The sequence below is a fragment of the Neospora caninum genome, chromosome Ib (genome assembly GCF_000208865.1).
Source record: "Neospora caninum Liverpool complete genome, chromosome Ib".
Lineage (NCBI taxonomy): Eukaryota > Apicomplexa > Conoidasida > Eucoccidiorida > Sarcocystidae > Neospora > Neospora caninum.
In genome coordinates, this window is record NC_018386.1 from 1,201,466 (window position 1) to 1,224,449 (window position 22,984).

At 55.3% G+C, this 22,984-nt stretch overlaps 2 protein-coding genes across 2 annotated transcripts; one reads left to right on the top strand and one right to left on the bottom strand.

Moving 5' to 3' along the window:
- Nucleotides 1–927: 927 nt before the first annotated feature.
- NCLIV_003790 (conserved hypothetical protein) lies at nucleotides 928–4,679 on the bottom strand (the record flags this gene model as incomplete). The annotated part of the gene is made up of 7 exons (XM_003879880.1): nucleotides 928–1,013; nucleotides 1,125–1,288; nucleotides 1,638–1,780; nucleotides 2,273–2,276; nucleotides 2,910–3,207; nucleotides 3,515–3,736; nucleotides 4,304–4,679. 7 exons carry the CDS (start codon nucleotides 4,677–4,679, stop codon nucleotides 928–930), a joined length of 1,293 nt encoding a protein of 430 aa, XP_003879929.1.
- Nucleotides 4,680–10,506: 5,827 nt separating this feature from the next.
- Nucleotides 10,507–20,522, top strand: NCLIV_003800 (conserved hypothetical protein; the record flags this gene model as incomplete). Its single annotated transcript, XM_003879881.1, has 3 exons — nucleotides 10,507–13,504; nucleotides 14,124–14,314; nucleotides 14,493–20,522. The coding sequence occupies 3 exons, from the start codon at nucleotides 10,507–10,509 to the stop codon at nucleotides 20,520–20,522; spliced, it is 9,219 nt and encodes a 3,072-aa protein (XP_003879930.1).
- Nucleotides 20,523–22,984: the final 2,462 nt, after the last annotated feature.

A 22,984-nucleotide genomic window follows, 5' to 3' on the forward strand; every position in this document is an offset into this window, starting at 1 on the left:
TACTCAAACAAACTTTCCACGGTACTTTACACTTCCTGTGTGGTACTGGATCTGACTTACATTCACTTAAAGCATCCCAGTACAGTGCAGCTGGAGATCGGTATGACACATATCTTTCCATCCGTGCATCTCAGCAGGCGAAAACAGTATCGCTTAAATTTCTGCCACTGGCAGGCATTCAACATTGTGACGCGAGAACAGCATGCAAACTAAAATACAGATCATGCTTTGCCGCCCTGCACACATTGATGTATCCGTAGAAATCCGAGCATTGACAAATAGAGGAAGATTGAGAAATACGGGCGTTTATGTGGGAAATTGAGAACCTTGCTTTTTCACCGACTAGAACTGCTCTCACATGCCCAGATAACACTGGGAGTGGGGTAGCCTTCGTCAGCATTGTGCGTCATCGGATGAAAAAAATTCCCTGAGAGTCGTGTCAAACTTTTCTGTGTCGAGAAAAGCGGTTGTCAAAGGCGCAGTAAAGAACCGGTGGTCACCACTCAGGGCATAATCAGGCACTATACCACGCAAACGTCCTCGATCGAGGGATGTCAGCGGGGGTGCCATTCCGAAGCCTGCAGTTGACGGCAACAAGCGCAACGACACAAGAAGCAGAAATCTGAAACCACAGGACGGAGGACTGAAAGGAATGCACTGCTGGTACGGTTACGCTTACCAGGCTGAACATGTTGAATACCTACTATAGACAAACGAACGTACGAGTATATTGAAATATACTTAAGACGACGGTAGGGATAGACATGCGCCCACCACTATGGAAGAAAATGTTGGATTGCATGCCCTGCCATCAGACAAAAAAAAGTGCAGTTTTCAGATTGTAGGCATCTTTCGAGTGATGCCTCTCCATCACCTACGAAGCCTTTCGGATTTACGTAATTCAGCTTTGAGCCTAAGTAGTCCTCTTTAAACTAAAAACAGACGGGATTCCATTCCCGAATGTCCGTGCAGGCCGCACACCATAACAACGATGGCAACTTGCTTCATCGTTGCTGACGGAGTTATTTTAATTCCAGCGCATGTAGCTCAGATCATACTGTTGGAACTTATGCAGATACACTGGGCAGCTTCCCATCTAGACCCGAGGAAGCTCAGGTCCTTACCAGTTCCATATTTTGTAGGAACCAAGCGGTACAGATTGTTATCCGTCACGTTCAGTCTTGAGTAACGACCTGTATGTGCAAAAGCCTCGCTCCGATACGGCGCGAACCACTTGTCGAGTGTATCGTCATCAAAAATGTCTTCATCCATGGGAAGGTCAATGAACCTGGAAGCGACACAGAATCCAGTTCAAAATATGAGATGTACCACGGCACCTCGTAGTCGCTGTGGTCCCTGCTCTCTCTCAAGCAACGCTGGAGAAGTGGTCTGGCCGGCCAGACGGAAATCTATTGGTTGCACCGGAGCAAAAGAGAGTTTTTCAGAGACAAAATGTACAGGGGCAGACTGACGAGCTAAAATGTCTATGCGGCCACCTTGGCGGATGGGTGACTGACTACAGTGGGTCACAACCAGATAGGCAGACTTTGTCTTCGTGGCCGAAAAAGGAAGCAACAAGTGGTACCATGCCAATCCAACGTTTATAGCGACACAAACCTACATTTGCTTGGACTTACCCGCGATCCACCCTGACACAGATCATCGAAGCGATCTTCTTTGATAGTTCGCCTACCCCTGCCCCCCTCACAATGTCGATTTTCTGCAACTCGTTTTCGTAGCACCAAGCCTTGACACCTGCTCTCAAAACCGTGACAAGAAACTAAAGCAACTCCGCAATGATAAACCGACTTCGAGGATAGCGTGCCCCGTCGCTGTAGTGTTACGGCCAGCTCTTACATCAAGGGAGTAAAACCGAAAGGACCACACACGGCGGAAAAGTCGTCGAATTCTATTCCAGGAACCCAAAGACCGTACACAAAATATCCGGGAATCGTTCCTTTCTGGTGTATGAGAAGTCCCTTATATCTGCGGCTGAAACACGTATGGGTCATGTTGTCGTCACTGTCTCCTAGCCTCGACTCTCACGGGGGGCGACCGCCCCGTTATTGTCATTGCCAATAGAAATGGTCCTTGTACATCAGCAGCACGCAAAATGAAGGGTGCAGAAACAACAACTCTCCTTCGAATCGCGGTAGACTCAAACGCCTTTAGTTGCCTCGTTAGTAACGCTTCGGCAGAAAAACAAACGCGAACGGACACATTATTGGGCCCTTCAAGGGGATGGCGCACAGACCGTCCTTGCGGTACGTACCGGACTGAGCGAACGCGGAGAGGACAGTAGCCGCAATCGCACGATCCTTTTGAAGAGCCTTCCGTGGTAGGTCAGATACATCTGCTTTCTGTGTTTCGATCCGCAATGAAGGGTTGCATAACACCTGCAAAAGTCTTGTGAATATCAGCTGACGAAGCCTGAGAGGCATCAGAAAGGGTACGTCAGGTTCCACAGGAAAACCGATGATGCAGGGCATCGCAAACGCCAAAATAGGACTCGTTACGGGGAACGAGAGGGCTCTGGGGTGCGCTTGCTACTGCCAGTGTAGCCTTATCCAACGTTCCCCCTTTCCGGACTGAACGCCCCGAGGCGGAGCAGCTTATGCAGGAAATGAACCACGACCAACCAGGGTCAGCCTTGCTGCGTAAATACTATCCGGGGCCCGAACGGCCACGGCCCGCTCGCAGGTCCTCCGCAAGAAAAGAAAGTCGCTGCTCTATTCTGCTGGTGCCATCCAGCCGTGACCTTCGCCGTCCCTTGCTGTTGTAGATAGAGCACGTTCGAGGAGCGAAACGAAATACAACAGAGCAGTGTGCCGAATAGTTCAAATGTGAGCGAGACCTCGCCTAGGTCTCAAAATACCTGGGAATCGAAACAGAGAATCGAAATAACCCACCTATTGAGACGAGGAGCCTGACGAATGACCGCCCAGCGGATGAGATCCTGGGCAGTGGCGCGTGGCAGATCAAAAAGGGCTTTGAGCCGCCTCCAAATGGACACAATGCTCCCACTATTAAGGAGCGTCTCGAGCTGCAGGTCGCCGCGCCTGTAGAGGGCATAGAGAGAGGTTAGATACTCGCGACCGCCTCCGAAATCCTGTGCGTTCCCGTCATCTTGAGCCAGACGAGCTGCCAAACTGAATGCATTGCCAGATGAGGCTATATCCGAAACGACTTGTTGAGAGTTGCTGGGAGCTGCGGATAAAGTCGGACAAAGAGAAAGATTAGCGCAAACATCCTTCTCGTATGCGCATCCAAGACCGGCGCACGCTAGGCGCCACTGTCCCGTTCGCGTGACGGCACATTTTACTCGAGCGGACTTGCGGCCCCTACAAAACTCGTACGAAAATGCCGTGAATCGACGCAGTCGCAACAGATTTTGGTGCTTCAGACGGAATCCGATTTACACCTTCTATATGCAAATCTACATTTCTCAGAACTGCCACACCGTCGTAGTTGCTTTGAGTGCACTGCGTAGACGAGGTTTGCGAACCAGACTCACGAAGCTGTCCAAGGCTGGGAATGGGTCGAGGCGGCGTGGTCGTAGGCAAAAGAAGAGCTTCCTTGATATAGGTGAAACGATCGCGACCGGATTCCACGATAAACTCAACGAGAGTCTGTAGAACATTGGTGAGAAACTTTGCGCTGTCTCGCCTGAAATTGTCGAGCTCCCGCACGTCCTTCTGCATATTCAGCAGGCCCATTCTCATCGCATCCAATTCCCCTGTTGTACGCAATTGACACCACACGCACAAGATTGATGCTTCTCAAAGGATTGCCATTAATGATCGTGATACAAAACGGTCAGGGATTTCAATAACCTACCGCTATTCACGCTTGCCTGGACGCTGTAGTCATTAGAACTCTTGGTTTAGTATAAGTGTAGAACCAATCCGTTAGTCAGGTATCGTAAGGCAGTCTGTTATCTAATACGGAAGATGGAAGACGTTTTACTCTTTACGCCTAAACACTGAACGACGCCCATTCCTAATCATAACCCCAAGTGGTACACATAATGGGGCACGGTGAGCGCCCTGCGCTCCATAAAAGGATAGCCTTTCATCCTGTTTTCAGTGTCCCATGTACGATGCAAAGGAGGTTTTGGAGCACAAAAGGACTGGAGAGATCATGTCGAGAATTCCGCGAGCGACTTCACACACCCCAATCACAGGAATTCCGTTTGATCTTAGATTCCCAAAAAGTGGCCTTTCGAAAGGGAGGAGACAGTTTGCCAACTTCTCTCTTGCGGATAAGTATGATATGACCTATTGTTTAGCTAGTGTTTTCTCACCAACAATAGCAATAATGATGGACGCAGCGGCGGTGACAGGAAGACATTGTGAATTGGCTTCAAGAAGCTCTTCAACGCGAAGAACATGGAAAATGTGGGCCAGGTTGCAGTCATCGACAATGCTGGCTCCCAGCGACTTGTGCATGAACGTGCTCTGTAGACCCAGTCCGGTTTTGTTCAAGTGCTTCTCAATGTACCGCCCAAGATACGCCTTGCCGGTGCCGTAGTAATGTACAAACGTAGGATCACGCGAGTAAACCAGTCGCATGTCCAGGGAGGACGACAGCAGTCCTCGACATTTTGCAATGTCCAGGCGCTCTGCCAGAGAGGAAACAAGAAAATCATACTCTCCTTTAAGCATCCACGCCATCGTCATGCAAGACAGAAGAGAGTTGGAACAAAATCCATGAAAGGAAAAAGGAGAGTACCCAAGCAGGCCAGGCCGCTTCGCGGCCCACGTTGTGGAAACCACGGAGTCACGATGTGTGCGTGTCTGAGAATATCACCTTCCTGCTGCATCAAATTTGTGCCTCCCTTTCTTGGGAGAAGTAACGTTCATGTGGCCTTTCCTTGACGACCGAAGTGGGAGTCCACGATTTGGCGGTCACCAGAGGTCCCTCGAGAAATAACAGTGTCGCAGAAGAGTTTCTTCACATACGGTAGACAGCGATAGATTAACAGAAAAAGTTCCAAAAAGTGTAAATTAGCCAGTACGCTTGATGGGGTATCCTTCCTGGCACGTTTGTTGGGAGTCGGAAGCCGGAGAGCTCCGGCCCACACGAAAAGGGCTACACGAGTCGGGGATTGTCAAGTGCCGTACAGACGCATCCGAGGTGAAAACTTCACGCATAAAGACGTGAATGAAGGAGACGGACGGGAAACGGGAGATTGGAAGGAAATACAAAAGGATAACTTGCTTGAGCTGCATGTGGTATCAGCTCTCACTCCTCGTCCGGGGCTGAGCACGGAAAACACGATCCTTCTGGACACACAAAACCATCATAGGCTTTTGCTCGCTTGCCACGGCCACGGCATTCGAAAATCGAACAGAAGCTTTGATCGGCAGTCGTCCTCAAAAACACATGCTCATACCTTCACAAAGGGAATTTACGCACACTCAACCTCCCACAAAGGGCCATGTTGACTGTTGAATCGATATACACCTCCGCGCCAGCTAGCCACGCAGCCATGCATGCCCGGTTCATGCGGCACAAACAATGGCGTGCATGCCATATGGACGGACGCAAAATTTCAAAGTGACTCGGCAGATGGTTTACCGTTTCTGGGCAACCAGAGAGAGCACATTGGAGCCAAGCACATGTACAAGCAACAGCGACAACCCAAGGTCGGTTTTGGTCGCCCACATGGGAAGAGAAGTTCCTGACCGGTAGTGGCTAGCATGTAGTTCCCCCGGAGTCACGGGCGGTGGCGCATCCTGGTGCCAAGCGGTATGACTTTCCCATGTTTTCACGTAAACGTATTGGATAAGCAAAGACAGGCGGAGAAGAGACTGGGCAATGGGACCACATTCGCCTTTGCGACCAGAGCACGGTGAGGTCTCTCACCGAGTGGCTCAGCTGGCTTTGTCTCCCAGAGATTCGACGACGGTAACTCGTGTCTACACTGGGAAGCAATAGATGCCGCAGTGATTAAATTCCAAGCTTCGCAGATTCCTCCATAAACTCAAAACAATAATGACACCGGCCTGCAGGGTGACAGACGTAGCTTAGGAAGGCGGTCTTTGGAATGAACCACTTAACTTTCACCTACACTTTCCAGTTCATAAGCATATCACACTTCTCAGGCTGTGCCTTGTGAATCGAATGGGAGACGCTATAAAAGGCGTCGTCGGTAGAGACCCTGTTTCCAAACAAATGCCGGACACATAAGGCAAAAACACCTTCGCGCCTCTCCATGTTGGGCAGTGCGATGGGTTTTGTGAGAATGAAATCAATCCTGGCTGCTCCTCCATTCGAACCAAGTAGAAAGCACCCGCATCACACTTCGTGCACGAAGAAAGGCCCTTCACTCCTGCTGTCCACAATCCGCTAAGCCAGTGAGTACTCGCCGGAGCGGCCGGCAGGCACGGTGTTCCCTAGCACTTGGTATTGTCAAAGACCGCCGCTAAGGATTTCTGCACTCAGGAAACGGTTCTCGTTCTATACAAAATATGTTGCATTGTACCGTAGTGTCGACGGCGGACGCAGTTACAGGGGCGGGCTGACTCTGCCGTCGATATAGAGTCGGGATGGTCACCGGACAAGGCTTGCCAAAGGCAGCCTACAGCATTTCCCCGTGGGTGAGTGCTGCACAGTCAAAGACGGTATCTGAAATGAACGCCAGGCAGGTCGATTGCTGGATCAGTTCGGTGCGTGTGATTGGTGGACAGTGATGGAGACGGGATTTTCTAGTAACTGAAAGCAAGGACGGGTGGTCGACTTCCACGTGAATCTCAGAGTTACTGAAGGAGGCTGCCAGGCGAAACACCCTTCACCACAGGTGCTCGCCTACATCTCGTTTTTCGGTCGGAAGCCTTTTGAAGAATCCATGAAGGTCAGCGTATCTGAATCAACGATGGGTGTAGCCGTCCGATGGAGGCGAGTCTGGCTGTGTTGCCATCTACTGCAAACCCAACAAATGTCTCTCCTTACGTTCCGAATGGCCGCACGCGAAAAACCAGAAAGTGTGCCGGCGTTTGTTGCCGTTTGGTACATATGAGCGAATGACGAACAAGGCTTATTTACTCTGTTCGTTCTCCCACAAATGCAAAGCGTCGAAGTGTAAAACATTACAAGGAATTTCCCTGGCGGAAAACAATTGGAGTGTGTCTTAAGCATGCGCGTCATCGGCTCAATTACCACGGAGAATAAAAACAATTCTTACAACCAGCGAAACCCAAACCCGTATTCGACGACAGTAAAACCTCTCCTCGCTGTGCGAGCGTTGTTTGAGCGTGTGAGAAGCGCCCGCGAAGCACAGGAATTAGAAATGGGGAAACAGTCTGATGGGGAGCACGCCACCTCCCGTTCTTTTTAGAGCCGCACGCCAGTGGGCGCGCAGGTGAAAAGTGACGTTGGTGCTTCATGCACCACCGAAAGTACTGGGCGATCCGTGTCCTAGTTTCCGCAAGTGGTTTCTTGGCCGCAAGGGTTTCGGAAAAAAGGCAGCAACCCGACAGACCGAAACGCACTGGACAGCGACAGACGTGGAGGTAGCGACCCTGGCGGCAAATGACAGGTACCGGTTTCTGCAGCAAATAGCAAGCAGATGAGGCATGGTGAGCAACAAGAGGAACATAGGGATGAACCTCCTGACGTACCAAGGCGCCAAAAGCTTGTAAAAGGTTAAGCTCATTCGGCACCGGAAAAGGCAGACGCGTAAGGTTTCTCGGTGTGCTTACTGCTCCAGCGGCCAACGCGTGCGCTCGAGGGTAAGCACAAAGATCGCCCTCGGTCTTCGCTTCTAGGTTGCCTCGATTACCCCCAGTTATGCCACTATTTCTACGGCGGAGCCACCGAACCGAAAAAAGCGTTTGATGCGACACTGAGTTCGTCCTGGCCATCGAGGGCGCAAACCGGTGAGCAACTGACCTCTTATCGCTCTCTGCCGGTGCCGGTGATTAGGCAAAGCACACACGACAGCCAAGTGGTCTCAGAGTGATACCGGGAATGTGCCGATCTGCCCTAAAGATCTAGAGTATCTTGTGTTTTGTCATGAAGCATGCCCACGGCGGCAGGGGTGCTGGAGGAAAACTGTTGAGCTTGTCGAGCGACGGCGCTGTGTTCACCCCGTAGACGTTGTTTGTGGCTGTTCCTTTCCGTGCGCAGTCTTTGCAGCACCTCAAATCTCCACGTGACTATTCTTCGAGAAGACTGCCGACGCGCTCTCTCTTCAATCCCCCCTTAACCGCAGCCGGCGCGTGAACGGTGTGCGGGTTTTCTTCTTGGCGGCAATCCACTCTAGCGGGTACTCTGAGATGTCCCCCTTATTCGTGGACTTTCAAAGGCTTCCTAACCTTTTTGGTTCATATGCGCGAGAAGTCTGGGCATCATCCGCTCTCATTGGCCTCATCGAGGCACGCGGCTTCAATGGTGGAGCGGCGGACTACGATACTTTGACGAGCACGGAGATAGCGTTCAGGAAGGCGGTGAGAGAGCTGTGTTTCCCGGCCTCGTCGCCCTTTCCTGGACACACACTGCCGCGGGTTTTTCTATAACGCCTAATCGGGCGATTGTTCTTGTGCGTCCGGCCTTTTTTCAGGAGAATTTTTTTGATTCCTCATTCACTCTTCAACTGCGAAGAACTCCAAAATCTACGAGGGTTGTGCCTCGTTTTATGGCTGCGTCGGTGAGCCCCCCGCGACGGCGGGCGGTGCCGTCGCGGGGTGTCTTCCCCCGATGCCTGTTGCCATATAGTGACCTCATATACCTAGCAGAACTAGCAACAGCCTAGGCGCCTCGTGGCTTAAAACCGCCTTCTTGTCGATTCGACATCGGAGAGTTTGTCATATTCGCGAGCGAAGCCTGGCGGAGTTGAGATTTTTCGGAACCCTTTTTCGCAAGCTGAGAATATGAGACGAAGGTCGTGCCCACGACTGCGGCCACGATCGAGTTGCCGTCCGGGAGAAGAAGCGTGCTCGTGTTTGCCATCCCATCCGCTGGAAACATAGCAGCGAAGACTATGTAGTGCTTACATCCTCTCTACGGCGGCGTGCGTGCATACTTCATCCTCTCCATCGGCCAGCCCAACGGAGCGCGGTTCTCCTTGTTTTTGCGCCCGTTATGTTTCTTGGGCGATACGCGGCGTTAACCCATGATCAAGAGAGTAGGGGGGAAGGGTCGGTCGTGGCACAAGCAATTACCCTCCCTTTTCTCCGGCTTTTCCCCTGGGATTCCTAACCTCAAAGAGGTCAGCTTTCAGTGAAAACTCCTCGTTCACCAAGGGGAGGGGAGCGTAGCCTCTTTCTGCTTCCGTACTAACGCCTCTATCTTGTTTTCAACGTTTTTAGAAGGAGACGGCTTGATCGAGCACCAGCACGTGACTGAGAACAGTCAGGAGACTTTTTCATATTTTGTTGGTTTTTCTTGTCGCGCGTTTCGCGTTCTTCTGGAGCCTTTTTACTGGTCCACGCCTGGGAAGTGATGTGCTTGTGCAGTGGGCAAAAAAGACCCTGAAGAAACATCTTTTTCACTCGATTGATATTCGGTGAATCTCGCGCTGTCTCTGAGGAAATCCTAGCATGTCGTACCGCGACTCCGTTTCCACCACTGCCCGTTCCAAAGCTGCTCTTTGCGCAATTCCGGCGAATTGTTCTTTTCTTGGATGACCACTTCTCTCCTGTTGCAAAGACTCGTTTCTCGCATTTTTGGGTCAGCCAACATCACGAAATTCTCTGAGGGTGTGTCATCCGTCTGTCGGCTGCGGCTTGTTGACGCCTAGTATGATGACATCGCCCCTGTCAGAACGGCGCCTGTGGCAAAGGCACGGTAACGACCGCTGTTCATTTCGCTCCTCCAAATACATGGAAGGGAGCGGCAATCTTTACTAGCTGCTGCGTGGTCCCCTCAAAGTTGGACGGAAGCAACGATGGCCTGCGGTGCGTGTACATGACCTTTGGTGCCCCCGTTTGTCGCGTCGAGAAGTCTTCCCCGCTCACACATTCGAGGTCGGTCGCCCATTAGCGGGTCTTTCATCTCCTCTCCTGTTGCTGTGTAAAGCTTTGACACTCCGAAGAAGGAAGAATAGTGCCTCCGGCTCTCCTCGACTGAAGAAGGCCTTGCAACGATGGGGCAGAGCATCTAGAGCATCGCAGCTCGTCAGGCAGGAAGACGAGAACGTGTGAGGAGGTTCAAATTCCTTTATAATTCACGTCTTTGGCTCTCGTGCCCGATCACAATAGCTGCCGCAGCTTGTGTGTCCGCCAGGTCTGAAAAAGCGAGGAGCAGGAAGGAAGCAGAGAAATGTGCAGTGTCCCTTTCGTGGATCGATCAGTGTTATTTCGTGTCGCGCTGGCATGGATCCCGTCTCTCGCATCCACCGAGTTCTGGGGGAAGGTACAGCCTGTTTGTTCTGCACGGACACATGTTTTTTCTGAACGCCGGCCCCTGGGTCCTTCTGACATTCGCTGCTGCGTCATTTCCTGTCAGCTCCCGACGAGTCCCCGGGCGTGAGTCATCTAAAGCGAAGACGGAGAAACCAGGAACATGGAAAACTCGGATACGTTTCCCACTCTTGCCTCGTCCATTGAGTGGTTCTCTTCGCCTCCCCAGGCTGTCCTCGATCATCTCTCTTCTAGTCCTGGTGCGCCCGTGAACGGCTGCGCAGAGGGAGATGGAGGCCACGGCTCTTTCTCTTCGCTCTCTGCGTGCCCCAAGACTCAAGCGTGGGCTGACGACAGAAGATGTTCCGCCGCATCCTCGAATCCGCCTACTCGCTTTCGTTTCTCCTCTGCGTCGCCTTCGCTGTCTTCCGCGGAACGTCCTGCCGTGCCGCCGTCATCTTTGGGAGACGGCAGTGTCGCTTCCGACCTGATTGCAGACTCATCTGGGCGGACCTCTCTCAGTCCTGGATCGTCGCCTGTCCACAGAGCGGAGTCAACGGTGTGTGCACCCTCTGATCTGCACTGGCCATTGAAGACGAGTATGGGGCCAAGTGCACAAGGCGACGGAGCGCTGTCGTCATCTGCCTCCACTCTCAAACGCAAGAAAGCAGACGAGAAACAGGGGCAACCTGAGAACCCTGTGGCACGTTTTGCGTGTGACGAAAATGCCGGGTACAACGCGGTGGCTGTCGGTCCCTCTACGAGGCCTGTCGCCTCTCCCCCGTGTCCCTTTCCTTCGTTGTCTACAGATGCCACAGACGGTTTACTCTCAACCGGCAATGACGCTGCGATTGTGCCTCTTTCACGGTCTGTCCACGCGTCGCCGTCGGCCTCACCGCTGGAGCAGGAATCTGGCAGCACGCGGGCCATCAAAACGAACGCGGATGAGCCGCGGCCCTCGAACCGATCTTCTCCACCCGGGGACCTCTCACCCCCCAGCGAGCTCGAGTCGAGCGCTTTCGCGCATGCGAGGCAGCCGTGGATTTCTCCAACGCATCCGTCTGTGGTGGCGTCTCCTCCCTCGTCTCCTGTCCCCCAGCGTCTCCTACGCTGCAGATCGCCCAAGATGTCGCCGATTTGGCTGTCTCCCATTTCGCTCCCGTCCAGCAATCGGGCCAACAAAGGGGAGGATGCACCGGTCGCGCCCGATGGCTCCAATGAGCCGGCACGGCGTTTTGCTTCCTTCTCTTCCTCGTCCACCGTGGGCGACTGCAGTGAGCGGCAGTGGGACAGCACCGTTGGCCAGCATGTGTCACACATTGTTCCGCCGTTGACAAGCGACAGCGGCTCGGCTCGGTCTCCCTCGTCTTCGTTCCCGACCTCGGGGCCGTCGGGCTGTTCGTTAGGCGCCACTGCGCGCTCTCAACCGCCTTGCTCTACGGTTACTGAGGTCGCTGCGCTGTTCGATCCCTGTCCTGATGATGATTTGCTTTTGGAAGTTTCCCCTTCGACCGCAGGCCTCACCGCTGCGACACTGCTTCCGGGCTCTGCGTTTCTTGAGAGCGAGTTCATCTCGTCGCTCTCGCTCTCTCTCCCAGCCATTGTCTCCTTCTTGTTCTCCCTGTTCAACGGAGACCCTCGGCTCGGCATCCTCACACCACAAGCGAAATTCATGGCCTGGCGCTCTCTCGTGTATCTCGCCGACCTTCATGAGGGGAAAGTTGCTTCGTCGGCGGCTGCAGAAGCCGCCGCCGGAGCGCTGGGCCGGGGCGGCTATCGCGCAGCTGCTGCCCGCGGTCCCTTCTACAGGGGTACCCACGCGCAGCAGCCAGTGCAAGCCCCGCAAGTCAGTACGCAGGAGTGTGTTGCGACGTCCAAAGGGAAACGCTCCGTACGCCACGCCCTCGTTGGGGAGCGGCCGCACGCCACCGCAGGAGGGCAAAGCTCGGCTTCGCTCCTGGCGTCGCCGCCTGGGACGGTACCTCCCGCAGGTTCACCGTGTTCTGCGCCTGCCTCTGTGGCGTCGCAGACTCGGGGCCTCTTTGGGCGGTGCCCGTTGCCGTCGTCGAGGCCGCCTGTGTCGGAGTCAGGCGAGAAGGACGGAGGCACAGAGCCGGAGAACGCTCTAGATCGCCTTGACTTCTTCAAATTCCCGCGCACGAGCTTGCCAGGATTGCCGACTGCAGGCGAGAGAGGCTGCGACAAGGCGGGGCGAGAGACGCAGGAGTCGTGGAAGGCCGCCGAAGCGCTCTGGGCGGCGGCACGCGCGAACGGCTCCACGGCAGCATCCGATTTGCCGAGTGCGGCAACTGCTTCCGGTTCGTCCGGCGGGGGTAAGCGGTCTCGAACCTACGGCCCGGCAGGGGACGGCGCGCCGGCGGCGAGCGGTTCTGAAGGGTCGGTTGCTTCCGCGGGCAGTGGCGGGACGCGAAGCGCCGTGCCAGCGGAGCGTCCACGAGAGGGGAGTGACATTCGGGCTGCGAGCGCTTCGACATCCGACGACGACGCGCCGTTCTTCCGGTTGGGAGATCAACACCTGCCCCACGCTTCGTCCGGAGCCGGGCCCTGGCAGCAGCGGAGGGCCGGGGGTGAGTCGCACGCAGCGCGAAGTGAGCCGGATCGAAGTCGAAGAGGGGAAGCAGACCGGCCTGACTCTCCTGATGGCGTCAAGGCGAAGGCAGGTGTGCACTCGGAGAGGCGGTCGGACTCCGTGTCGCAAACCCCCTCGTCTGTTGCAACTTCTTTCTCTCCGCAGGGCGAGACTTTTCTGCAAGAGCAGATGAACCTCCTTGCCCAAATAGGCGACGAGCAGCAGGTTGTTGGCTACGAAGAAAACTTTCCACGCTTTGTCTGCGGGACCGTTGACCGGCGCTGGGCCCTCCAGCAGAGGACCGTCAAAGTGCCGCTCGACAAGACGCTCACTGCCAGTGGAGGAAGCCTGGGAGGGAAGAAATCCGGAGGCGGGGAAAAGGACGGCGCGACCGCAGCGGAAGGGGGCGGAGGCAGCAAGAAAAAAGCGGGGCAATGCGACGACGCAGGCGGAAAAGACAAGGCAGGCAGCGGCCTCGTGCTGGAACTCCAATTTGAGGAGATTCGGTACAGTGCGGCCAAAAGAATGTGGCCAAAGATCTCTCCTATCCTGCCTGAAAAGCTCACGGCTGGTAAGCGAAGCAGCATGAAGCGTGTACAGGCTAGCAGCGCGTGCCCTGGCTGCTTGCACGGCTACCCCCTTTCAATGTTCTGCGTCTTGCCCCATCGCAGAGGGTGGAAAAGGGTTCTCTTGGCGGCTGATTAGGATTCTGCGTTTGTGGGTCGTTGTCATATCTGCCTGAATACCTACGGAACATTTCACACGAGGGGGCGAGCGACATGTCCTCGGGGGCCAAACTCGGAACGAGTAGAAACAGCCGAATCAAGTCTGTGAAGAACCGACCGTAGAGTCGTCGGGCGTTGCAGCGTTTTTTGCTTGGGTTGAAACGCATGCTGCCTTGTTTGTCCAGGGAGAATGTGTTCGGCTTTTGCCTGTCGTGGTTTCGTCTCCCTCAGCTCTGTGTTTCGTCTGCGTCGTGCCTTTCTTGAGGCTGGTCTCCGTACGCCGTTGCTGCGGTGTGAGACCACGTGGTTTGTCGTTTTTTGGCGCGCTGGAGGACTGCCGGCTCCAGTTAGACAGATGCGTCGCTCTACTCCGTCTTCTCTGAGCCTTCCGATCCTATCCTTCAGCCGGTCGTGTTTGCACCCTCGCGCCTTCCGTCTGTACGGAACTTCTGTTCTCCGTTGCAGGGTTGCAAGTCCAGGTGGCGTGCTACGCCAAGATTCTTGACCGAGGAGACAATCCGGGCACTCGCGAGAGTCGCTTGGGGTGGACGGACGAGGGGAGTAGACTGGTGTGGAGAGATGGCGAAGTCACGAAGGTTCTTCCGGCTTCCGGCGAGATCTACGTTCGCGTCCAGGCGAGCTACCAAGACTACAAGGTGAGCGTCCGCACGCCTCGCCGTCACGTGTCTGTTTTTCCTGAGGAGCCGTTAAAAAACAGTCAATTCGCCGTTCCTTTTCGCTGCCTCGACGCGTGCGTTCTCTGTCGCGTTCTGTCGTTGCAAGTTGATTCGTTTCCTGTTCTGTTGGTTGCGTTCTCTTTTGCGATGTTTCTAGAGCATGAAGTACTCCGTGACGGATTTCGTCCCTCCGTCAGTGCCCATCGCGAGGCCTCGCGACAAGCTGTGGCGGCTGCGACCCCCTGTAGCAGATGCGGCCTCAGACGTGTATCCGGGTTCGTGCATCTGCATGAGCATCACGCCCGCTTCAGCAGCCCCGGCGTCTGGGCGTCCCGTGTTCTATGTGGACGCAGTCGTCCACAAGGTCTTTTATTCGTCAGAAGACGCTCGGGAATGCCGACGTCGATGCGCAAAATTTCGCACCGAGCACACCGCGTCCGCAGAGTCGCCCAAGGCGGGAAAGGCGGGGCCAGGCAGCGCGACTTTCTCCGCGAGGAGGATGACTGACGCCAGCCAGGTTCCCAGCGTCTGGCCAAAGCGCCGACGATCGTCGGAGGACGAACCGAAAGGTTCTTTCTCGGACGCAGAGAGACACGATTCGTCACCAGTCGCAACCGGGACTCGCGGGACGAGACTGCAGCGTTCACTTCTTCGTTCGGCCCGAGCAGGAACTCCGGGCAAATCCTCATCACCTGCCTCAGTGTCGCCGCTCTCTACGGCAGCGTATAACAAGCCGCGTACGCGGAGTACCAGGAGCGCCACTGGCGAGGCGGGCGTTTGTGCTAGGCCGGAGAACGGCCACGAGGTGGATGGCGGAAAAGCGGGAGACGAGGGAGGAACGATGCGGCAGGCGTATGGGGGTTGGCGTTCGTCTTCGTCCCCCGAAGAGACAGCCGACGGGAGCGCGTGTGAAGCCGAAGAGAGTGATCCATTAGTTGAGTCCCTGATTCACCCGATAGAAGGCCTGAGATGCCCAGATGGCCGGAAACCGATCGAGATTCACGTGCTGCTGCTCTCTGGTGGAACCCTGACTGAAGACGTTTGCCGAGTGTCTGGCAGGCAGATCCTCAAGTTACCGTACGACTTGCACGCACATTTCGATGAACTTTCGCCTGACATCACGCGCCACCTTCCTGCAGATCTCTTAGCCGAAACACAGGACGAGGCAGGTTCCGAGAAAGAGGAAGCACATCCAGGCGCATCGCCAGCATCGGATGGAGACGGGCCTTTTCCGGTGGACGGTGCGGGGCAACAAAGCGTTTCTGGAGACGCCGACGGACGCAGATCTTCCTTGTGTCTTCCGGAGGGGCCACGCCCTGCGAAGCGGGCGCAGCCGCTGGAAATCCCGCGAGCGTCTGCGCAAGCGAGTGCCTTCATGTGGGTTGTTCCCCGAGCTTTGAGTCACCAAGTCGCGTATACCGCAAAGGGAAGAACGCGAACGTTCAGCTCTGACTACTTCTTTCCTGCCCAACATTCAGGGAGCGGGCCGTACCACAGCGATCACCGAGGGGGTGGTCATGGCCAGAGTGGCGCCACAGGTTCGTTCTCCCTTCTCTCGGCTGCACCATGCCTGGCCGATCCTAGCCGTTGGGAATCCCGGACGAAGGATCGGGCGAAGGATTGGTTAGACTACCCGCCCTTCGTCCTCTGCTGTTTCCGGTTCCATCCAGAGAGTCGGTACTACAGAGGCCACACGCAGCTGGTCCGGTACCTACAGCCAGAGTTGGACGTTACAGCTCTCGCGAAAGGCACCTGGAAACTGAAGCTTCCGGTGTATCGCCCGCAACCCGAAGATGGCGGCCAGCTGTTTGTGCACCCTTCTGGCCCGCCTCTCGATCCATCTGGCTCCGCAAAAGAATTCCAAGTCGACAGCAAGAAGCGAGAGAACACGGAGGAGCAGGACAGAAGACGCCCGGATGGAGTCTCGCGAAAAGGAGACTCGCTCAGTACTGAGTCCTTCGCAAGGACGGAGAAATTCGAAGAGGGACGAGAAGACCCTGCGGTTCCGGCCTTGGCCGATGAATCTTCTGGTGGCAATTCCAGAGGCGCAATCTGTTCGGAGGAGGAGCAAGACAATGGAGCGAGACACAGCCGACCTGAGCGGAGACCGAAAGAGGCTCGTCTCGTGGGCGAAGACACCTATCCAGGCGAGCGACAGGCTGCATACCTCTCAGACGGGAAGCACGACTCCTCGAGGGGTCAGGCTGCGGAGAGAGAGGAAGCCGCAGACGGAGCCGGGGCAGCTGTCAAGGAGGAAGCATTCGCTCCGGGACCGGAGGGCAAAGGCATCTGGACAGGCGGTCTTGCATCAGTGAGAGGAGGAATAAGGCGTAAGCGGGAGCAGCCGGAGCAAGGCGATTTAACAAGTGAGGAGGGGAAGCACGAAGACGGAAAGCGCGAGGGGCAACCGCGTGGCTGTAATCCAAAAGTTGACGCATCCCGCGGAGGCGGCCTCAGCCCCGCCCCGGTCCACAGCTCAATTCCGGAAGATCTAAATTGTCAAGCTGGTGGAAACGGAATCGGCGCTGCAAAGGGTCTGCCTTGCAAACGCGGTGGGGGAGGGGATGAGGCAACGGACGGGCCACATCTGCCGAAGCGGGGAAAGACCGGGGTACCTCCTTTGGGCTCTAGTCTGCCGGTGGGGGGTACGCGAGACAGGCCGCTGAAGCGGAACGAAGAGTGGTCAAATGCAGAAGAAGAGAGAAAGGCAGCCGGACGAGGCCTCGACATGCTCCAATATGTGCCCTATGGAGAGAAACATAAGGCAGAGAGAAGTCGAAATGGTCTGGCGGCATCGGGAGCGGTGTCGAATCTGTGCTCTGAGGCGACCGGCAGGACACTAGGAAACGCGACAGAGACGAACGAACACGGAAGGGAGGGCGGGCGTACAACAGAGCGCTTTTGGAGTGTACGAAACGTTAAGGACCGCCTATGGCGTTTTCTAGCCAATGAAAGAGACAGACGAAGCCAGTTCGCTCATGAGAACCTTCTTCTCGATTGGGACGACGATGAGGGCGCCGCAGCCGGTTGGCAGTTGCATGCTGCTGCCGGTGGTATTGACGTGGATATGAGAGGAGGAATGGAAGACGAAGCGGGAGAACAAGGAGATGGCGGAGGGCGGAGAGGGACTTCTGGGCGGTTTGCAGCGGGGTTTGACGCGTGTGGCATGCGCTTGGTCCCAGGGCTGGGCAGAGGAGAAGCGTACGGGAGCGGGGGGCAGAACGAGGGCCGAAGGAGAAGAGAAGAAGACGATAGTTCTGGTTCGTCTCTTCTGCGGTCCGATCCCTGGCAACGTAACTGCAGCGCTCTATCTTCCAAACTCCCTCCGCGTGACACAGCTTCCCTTGTCGATGGGCTAGATCATGATGAGACGGACGTCGACAGTTCCGGCCTGTCGATCTCTGATGTTGCCAGATTCCTTTTAAAACAACAGCCAGTTTACCGGGGTGAACGAGAAAGCAGCGCACCGCAATCGACGTCTTCGTCAGCAGATTACAGCGTAGACGAGCAGACGAAGGGACAGCTCCTTTCGGCGACGCCTCTCCCACCCTCGAATTCATCATTTTCTTTTAACAGATCGACAATGGTTTCTGCCCGACCTCGTGGCTCCAATCTAGCCGTGCCACACCGAGGCGGAGAGACGAACATTCGTCGCTACCGGTCCTGCCAGGATCCGGGTTCTGTGGAGCAAGGAGTGCCACCACGCGAAGCGCGACAAAGCGGAAGTAGGGTACGCAGTCAAAGCGGGCGTCAAGCACCGCGCCATCTGGACTTTTACCCGTCACCGGAAGGCAGCGTTCAGGACGAGTGGAGTGAACAAGAAGCTTTTCTGTTGTCTGTCCCACAGGTGGAGAGAGAACGGATGCTGGAGGGCTTACCCGAATTCGACGAGTCGCTCTTAAGGCATGATGGTGTCTCGGCGCTGGCCCAGCTCTTGAAGACTGGCCATAAGCGCGTCTGTGAGGCGCCTGAGGGGAGCCGGAGAGAAGGTCAACAGTCCCTTCACCGACGACAAGGCAAGGAAAGCAGCGCTGGCAGCCGACTCGTGGAAACAGCGAGGGGACACGGAAGAAGGGCTCTCTGGAATTCTGGTTGTTCTACGCCTGACGAGCAAGAATGTGTTCGGAGAAGTCTTTTTGAAGGCCACAGAGAAGGACGATTTCAGGGAACGCCTAGGGAAGAAGCGGCGGGAGAGAGACGGACGTGTCACCGCCCGGCAGACAGGGCGAGCGGCGCTTCAGACAGTAGCGCCAGCAGCCGGCGCCCAAACCGTAGTGGTGGCGTCTGCTCTGAAGACGATGTAGGACAGGTCGGTCGTCGATCACAGCGACACCATGGCGCTCCTGAACCGAAAAAGGAAGCCGACACGAGTTCGGCGAGATTCATCGTGTCCGACAGAGACGAATCTGAGACCGCGACCTCGAGGCACCAACCCCAAAATGCCCGCATGTCCCAGCCTTCTCAATTGGTTGTCTGTCCTCCTGTTTCGCCGGTGTCAGGTGAAGACGAAAATCCTGGTGAGGGTTCTCGACCGATGACCGGCGGGCACAGCAGAGTGGCAGACCGAAATCTCGTGTCATCTACAAAAACCAAAGAGTCACCTGCCACATTGCCGGACGCACCAACGGATGAGGGGGACGGTGATTCTCGCGTTGTGAAGGCTGGTGGGAAAGCAGAAATTCCCGATTTCGTCGATGGGAATGGGGATTCATTGCAGCGTCGCATTCGCATGGGGGTTGACCAAGTGGAGGCCGAGCGAGAAACGAGAAAACGTGCAGCGGCGGAGTTTGCGTCAACCACGGGAGCGCGCACGGGAGCGGCGGATTTTTCGCGGCTTGCCTCGGACCAGGGTTTGTCATCGACATCGTCCGTGAGCTGCTCGGTGGTTCTGTCTCGCTCGCGGTCGCTTTCTCCGCCCAGCAGTGACATTCGCGGCGGCTCCTCGGATTCGGCGCAAGTGGTGTCGCTGACGTCGTCTTTCTGCCAAGGCAAGGCCGAGACGAGAGATTCAGCAGACACGGGGAACCTGGCAAAGCGTAACGGGAGGGGTGGCGGAGGCCAGACGTTTTCCCTGCCACACTCCGGGCCTAAAGAGACGAGACGAGATGCGAGACCCATGACGTCGTCAGCGGATGACAGCAACGGCGGGGTTTCTTCAACTACTAGCACGCGTCAGTCTCCGCCGCTCGGGCGTCGCCTGGCCAGGACCCCGCCGTCAAGTGGAGCGGGTTCTTCTCGAAGAAGCTCAGTGGCGTCTGCCTTAGATGGCCAGTCCGTGGCAAGTGTGCACGCTTCACCGGCGCTCTCAGCAACGTCTCTGGACAGCATTGTCGGTCGTGAGAGACAGGCCACACCGCCGGTTTCCGCGGGTGCGGGCGGAGCGTGTGGAGGAGCAGATCCGTACGGTACACTCTCTCCACAGACTGGTGTTCCGAGGGATGCAGCAGACGACCTGGCAGCGAATGTGTCCGAAGGAAGCCTTTCAAGTTCCGGAGAAGACCGAGCTGAAGACGATGCTGTCCCTCCGAAACTCGGTGGCTCCTTGTCTCGGCATGCAGGCCGTGGCAAGAAGCGGAAGCGGCGGGCTGGAGCGCCGAGCACTGGGAGCGATTCGGGGTGCGTTTCACTTCAACAAGAACGGGGTGTAGAAGGTGGCCAACCGCCCGACCAGCGCAAAAGAACAGGCAGACGCAGTCCAGATAATCCTGTGAGTTCGCGACGGGGCCCGAGAGACGTGTCGAGCCCGCCGGGGGGGACTGTGTGCTTGGGCGAGGGAGAAGCCGCGACGTCAGGCCCCCCGCGACGCCCAGGATCCGTTCGGTCTTCTGGGTACTCTCCAGGCAGGGCCAAGCAGGTGGAGCTGCCCAGGGGGTCGGAGGCGGCTTCAGTGGAAGCTGCATCTCGGCGCTCCGGACGGAGACGTCTCGTGTCATCTCGTGTTGCTTCCGATGGTTTTGGAAAAGGAGGCGATGATGGAGACTCAGGGGAGACGGAACGACAGGTCTCCTCACACACACAGAGCAGGAGGCCGCGGCGAGCCGCTGCAGAGGGCGCGTCGCGTATTTGGACGGGCAAACAGATCAAGGCAGAAAGTCGGGGCGGCGCGCGTGCTGAAGATGAAGAAGAAATGATCGTGGCAGAAGAGAGGTCGGCGGGAAGAGAGAGTGATGAAGATTTCGTGCCGTAGGTGGCTGTTCCGTATACCGCTGTCTAGGCGTCTGCGCTACACGACTTTGTCGACTGTGTCACGTAATAACGCATCCTCTCAAGCGGGACCCCGTCCGTTCATACCGACAAGTTTGATGAGGAACTCGTAGGGAAGGAAGACCGTAGTTGGTCCGAGGGATAGCTATTGGCGGTGTTTGGCTTTGAGCATATTGGGGGTTACTACGATGGTGATCGTTCTCGATTCTCCTTGAATTTAGACCTCATTCGTCTCAGGTGAACCCAACGACTGTCACTGCCATAGGCGTTAAAGCGATGGGCATTCCAGCTCGCCCACTCTGCTGTTGCATACTGCGCGATGGGGTTGTGTATTTTGAGATGTAATCATGGCAAGGAAGCGTTCTAGCTCGGGTGTTGAGCCCGTTAGAGTGCCATTGCGAGGACCGTGCGAACGGGGCGTTGCAATTAGCTCTGGGTACCTTGTGTCGGCAATCAAGGCCCTGGGGCGAGTGCAAACGGCCACGACACGGTGGGTGCTGTCGGCAGTGACAACTCTGTTGCATGCGTTGGCCCTCCACATCAGAAGGGCAGTGTTAAAAACGCCTCCAGGTGAGGCAAGTGTATAAACTGCATGTGTTTTTTGACAGCATAGTGCTGCAGGGAACACAAGCAACTCCTGGTTTTGGGTGTCCCGCTTTATGTTCTGATACCTAGATGTATATATGTTCTGGGAAGAGCTTTTGAGGCTAGGTCTCTGCACCTCAGTTGCTTCATTCTGCAGGTACTGCAGCAAAATAAATCTTTAGAATTGAGACTGCGGTGAACCGGGAGGTGCGAAATGTAGCTATTGCAAGCAATCCATCTGGCTCAGCGTGGAACACGTCCATCTAGTATTACAAATAGAAGATGGTCCAGACCGTCCTGAAAGATGTGGTTTGCCATAGGAGTGATGAAAACAGAAACTTGGAAACAATGCCCCGGTCGGGGCACAAGAAACAGCTCGGAAAGCAAAAGAACAAAAGCGAACCAAAACATAACACACGTCTTTCTAGGAGCAACTGAGGTGGTTTAATCAGACGAACGAAACCAACGGCGGCGCAACATCCAAAATGTTCATTTGTTTAGGTCACCTGTGTGCATGAACGACGAAGGCTGCACTCCACTCGTCGAAACCAAGAACTCGGCTGCAGGTGACTCGCGGGCTTTCGGCATTTGTTTGCTTACCGGAACTGCAATTTCCGCCTGCTGTTAATACTCGGGCGGTTGGCTATGAAAGATCTTGTTCAAGCACGACATGCCCAGAAGTCAAACCGTGAGGACAAATATTAAAGTGTGTCCCTGCGAGGCCGCTCACTTATAATAACGCATTTGAGCTTGTAGTGATAACTGTAGCGACATTAAGCTATAGAGGTGCTTGATCCATGATTCTTCTGCGCCGTTTAAAAACGAATCCCCTTGCGGAGGTTCAGGTGGCCCTATCATCGACGATTCGTATGTGGTTTATGTCGTCTAGATGTTCATACATCTAAAGGTGTGTATACATACACGTGTAAGTAGATCCGCCACAGTGAGGCGTAGGTTAAAATGCAGGGTCTCCTGTGACAGCTCAAGCCTTCGTGGAAAGACGTCAGTCGGCCAATTCAGTCGCACGTCGATGTTCTGAGCTCTGATCAGGAGGTGCCTTTTGTCACCAGCACTACCGCAAGACTGCGCTTCTGGTGATGGACATTATACGACGTGCAAGCACGGAAAGAGACAGACTGCCACCATGTGCGTGTCCAAGAAAGCGTTCGAACCACACACAATTGCTGCGCTGTGTGGGGGTCAAGTTTTATTGATACGGTATTGCTTCCGTCATATGATCGGCTGCCCCGGATGGCCTGCAGTTTTTAAGATAGGAAGATGTTGGGAGAATTATTGGGTTCGAGACGTTCCATCTGGTCAGGCAGCAGCGTCGTGTGGGCTGCCAGACGAAAGACGACACTCGCCGAGCTCATGGGGAGGACACATGTGTCACTGCAAATTCCGTTAGTAATGCTGTTTATGCCACACACAGATATCGAACCTCTGGTACACAGGACTCGCACCAACATGCAGGTGATGGTGGTACTTTTTATTCCGAAACTAAGCAGCTGCTTCGCCAAAGCACGGAATTGGTAGAGCGGCGTCTGCGATCTCACCCCCAACGGAAGCAAAAACAAACAATAACTCGTTTTCCATTTTCACACCCCCAAAAAACTCCATAGGTCTCGTGACTTCTCGTGCAAGGACAGTCTCGATTGATCAGCAGAAGAGGAGTGTCTCCGCAGTGATGATTTTCAAGACAATGTAATGGCAGGAAGCCATGGTTTCTATTGAGGTGCTCGTTAGCTGCTCGGCACCCTCTCAACAAGCCGCTCGATTCCCGCCGCTTTTGCATCCACTCTAACAGCATAAATAGTAGCCTTGATCCCCACCTTCTGTCGTCGAGGCGGTGGGTGCGGT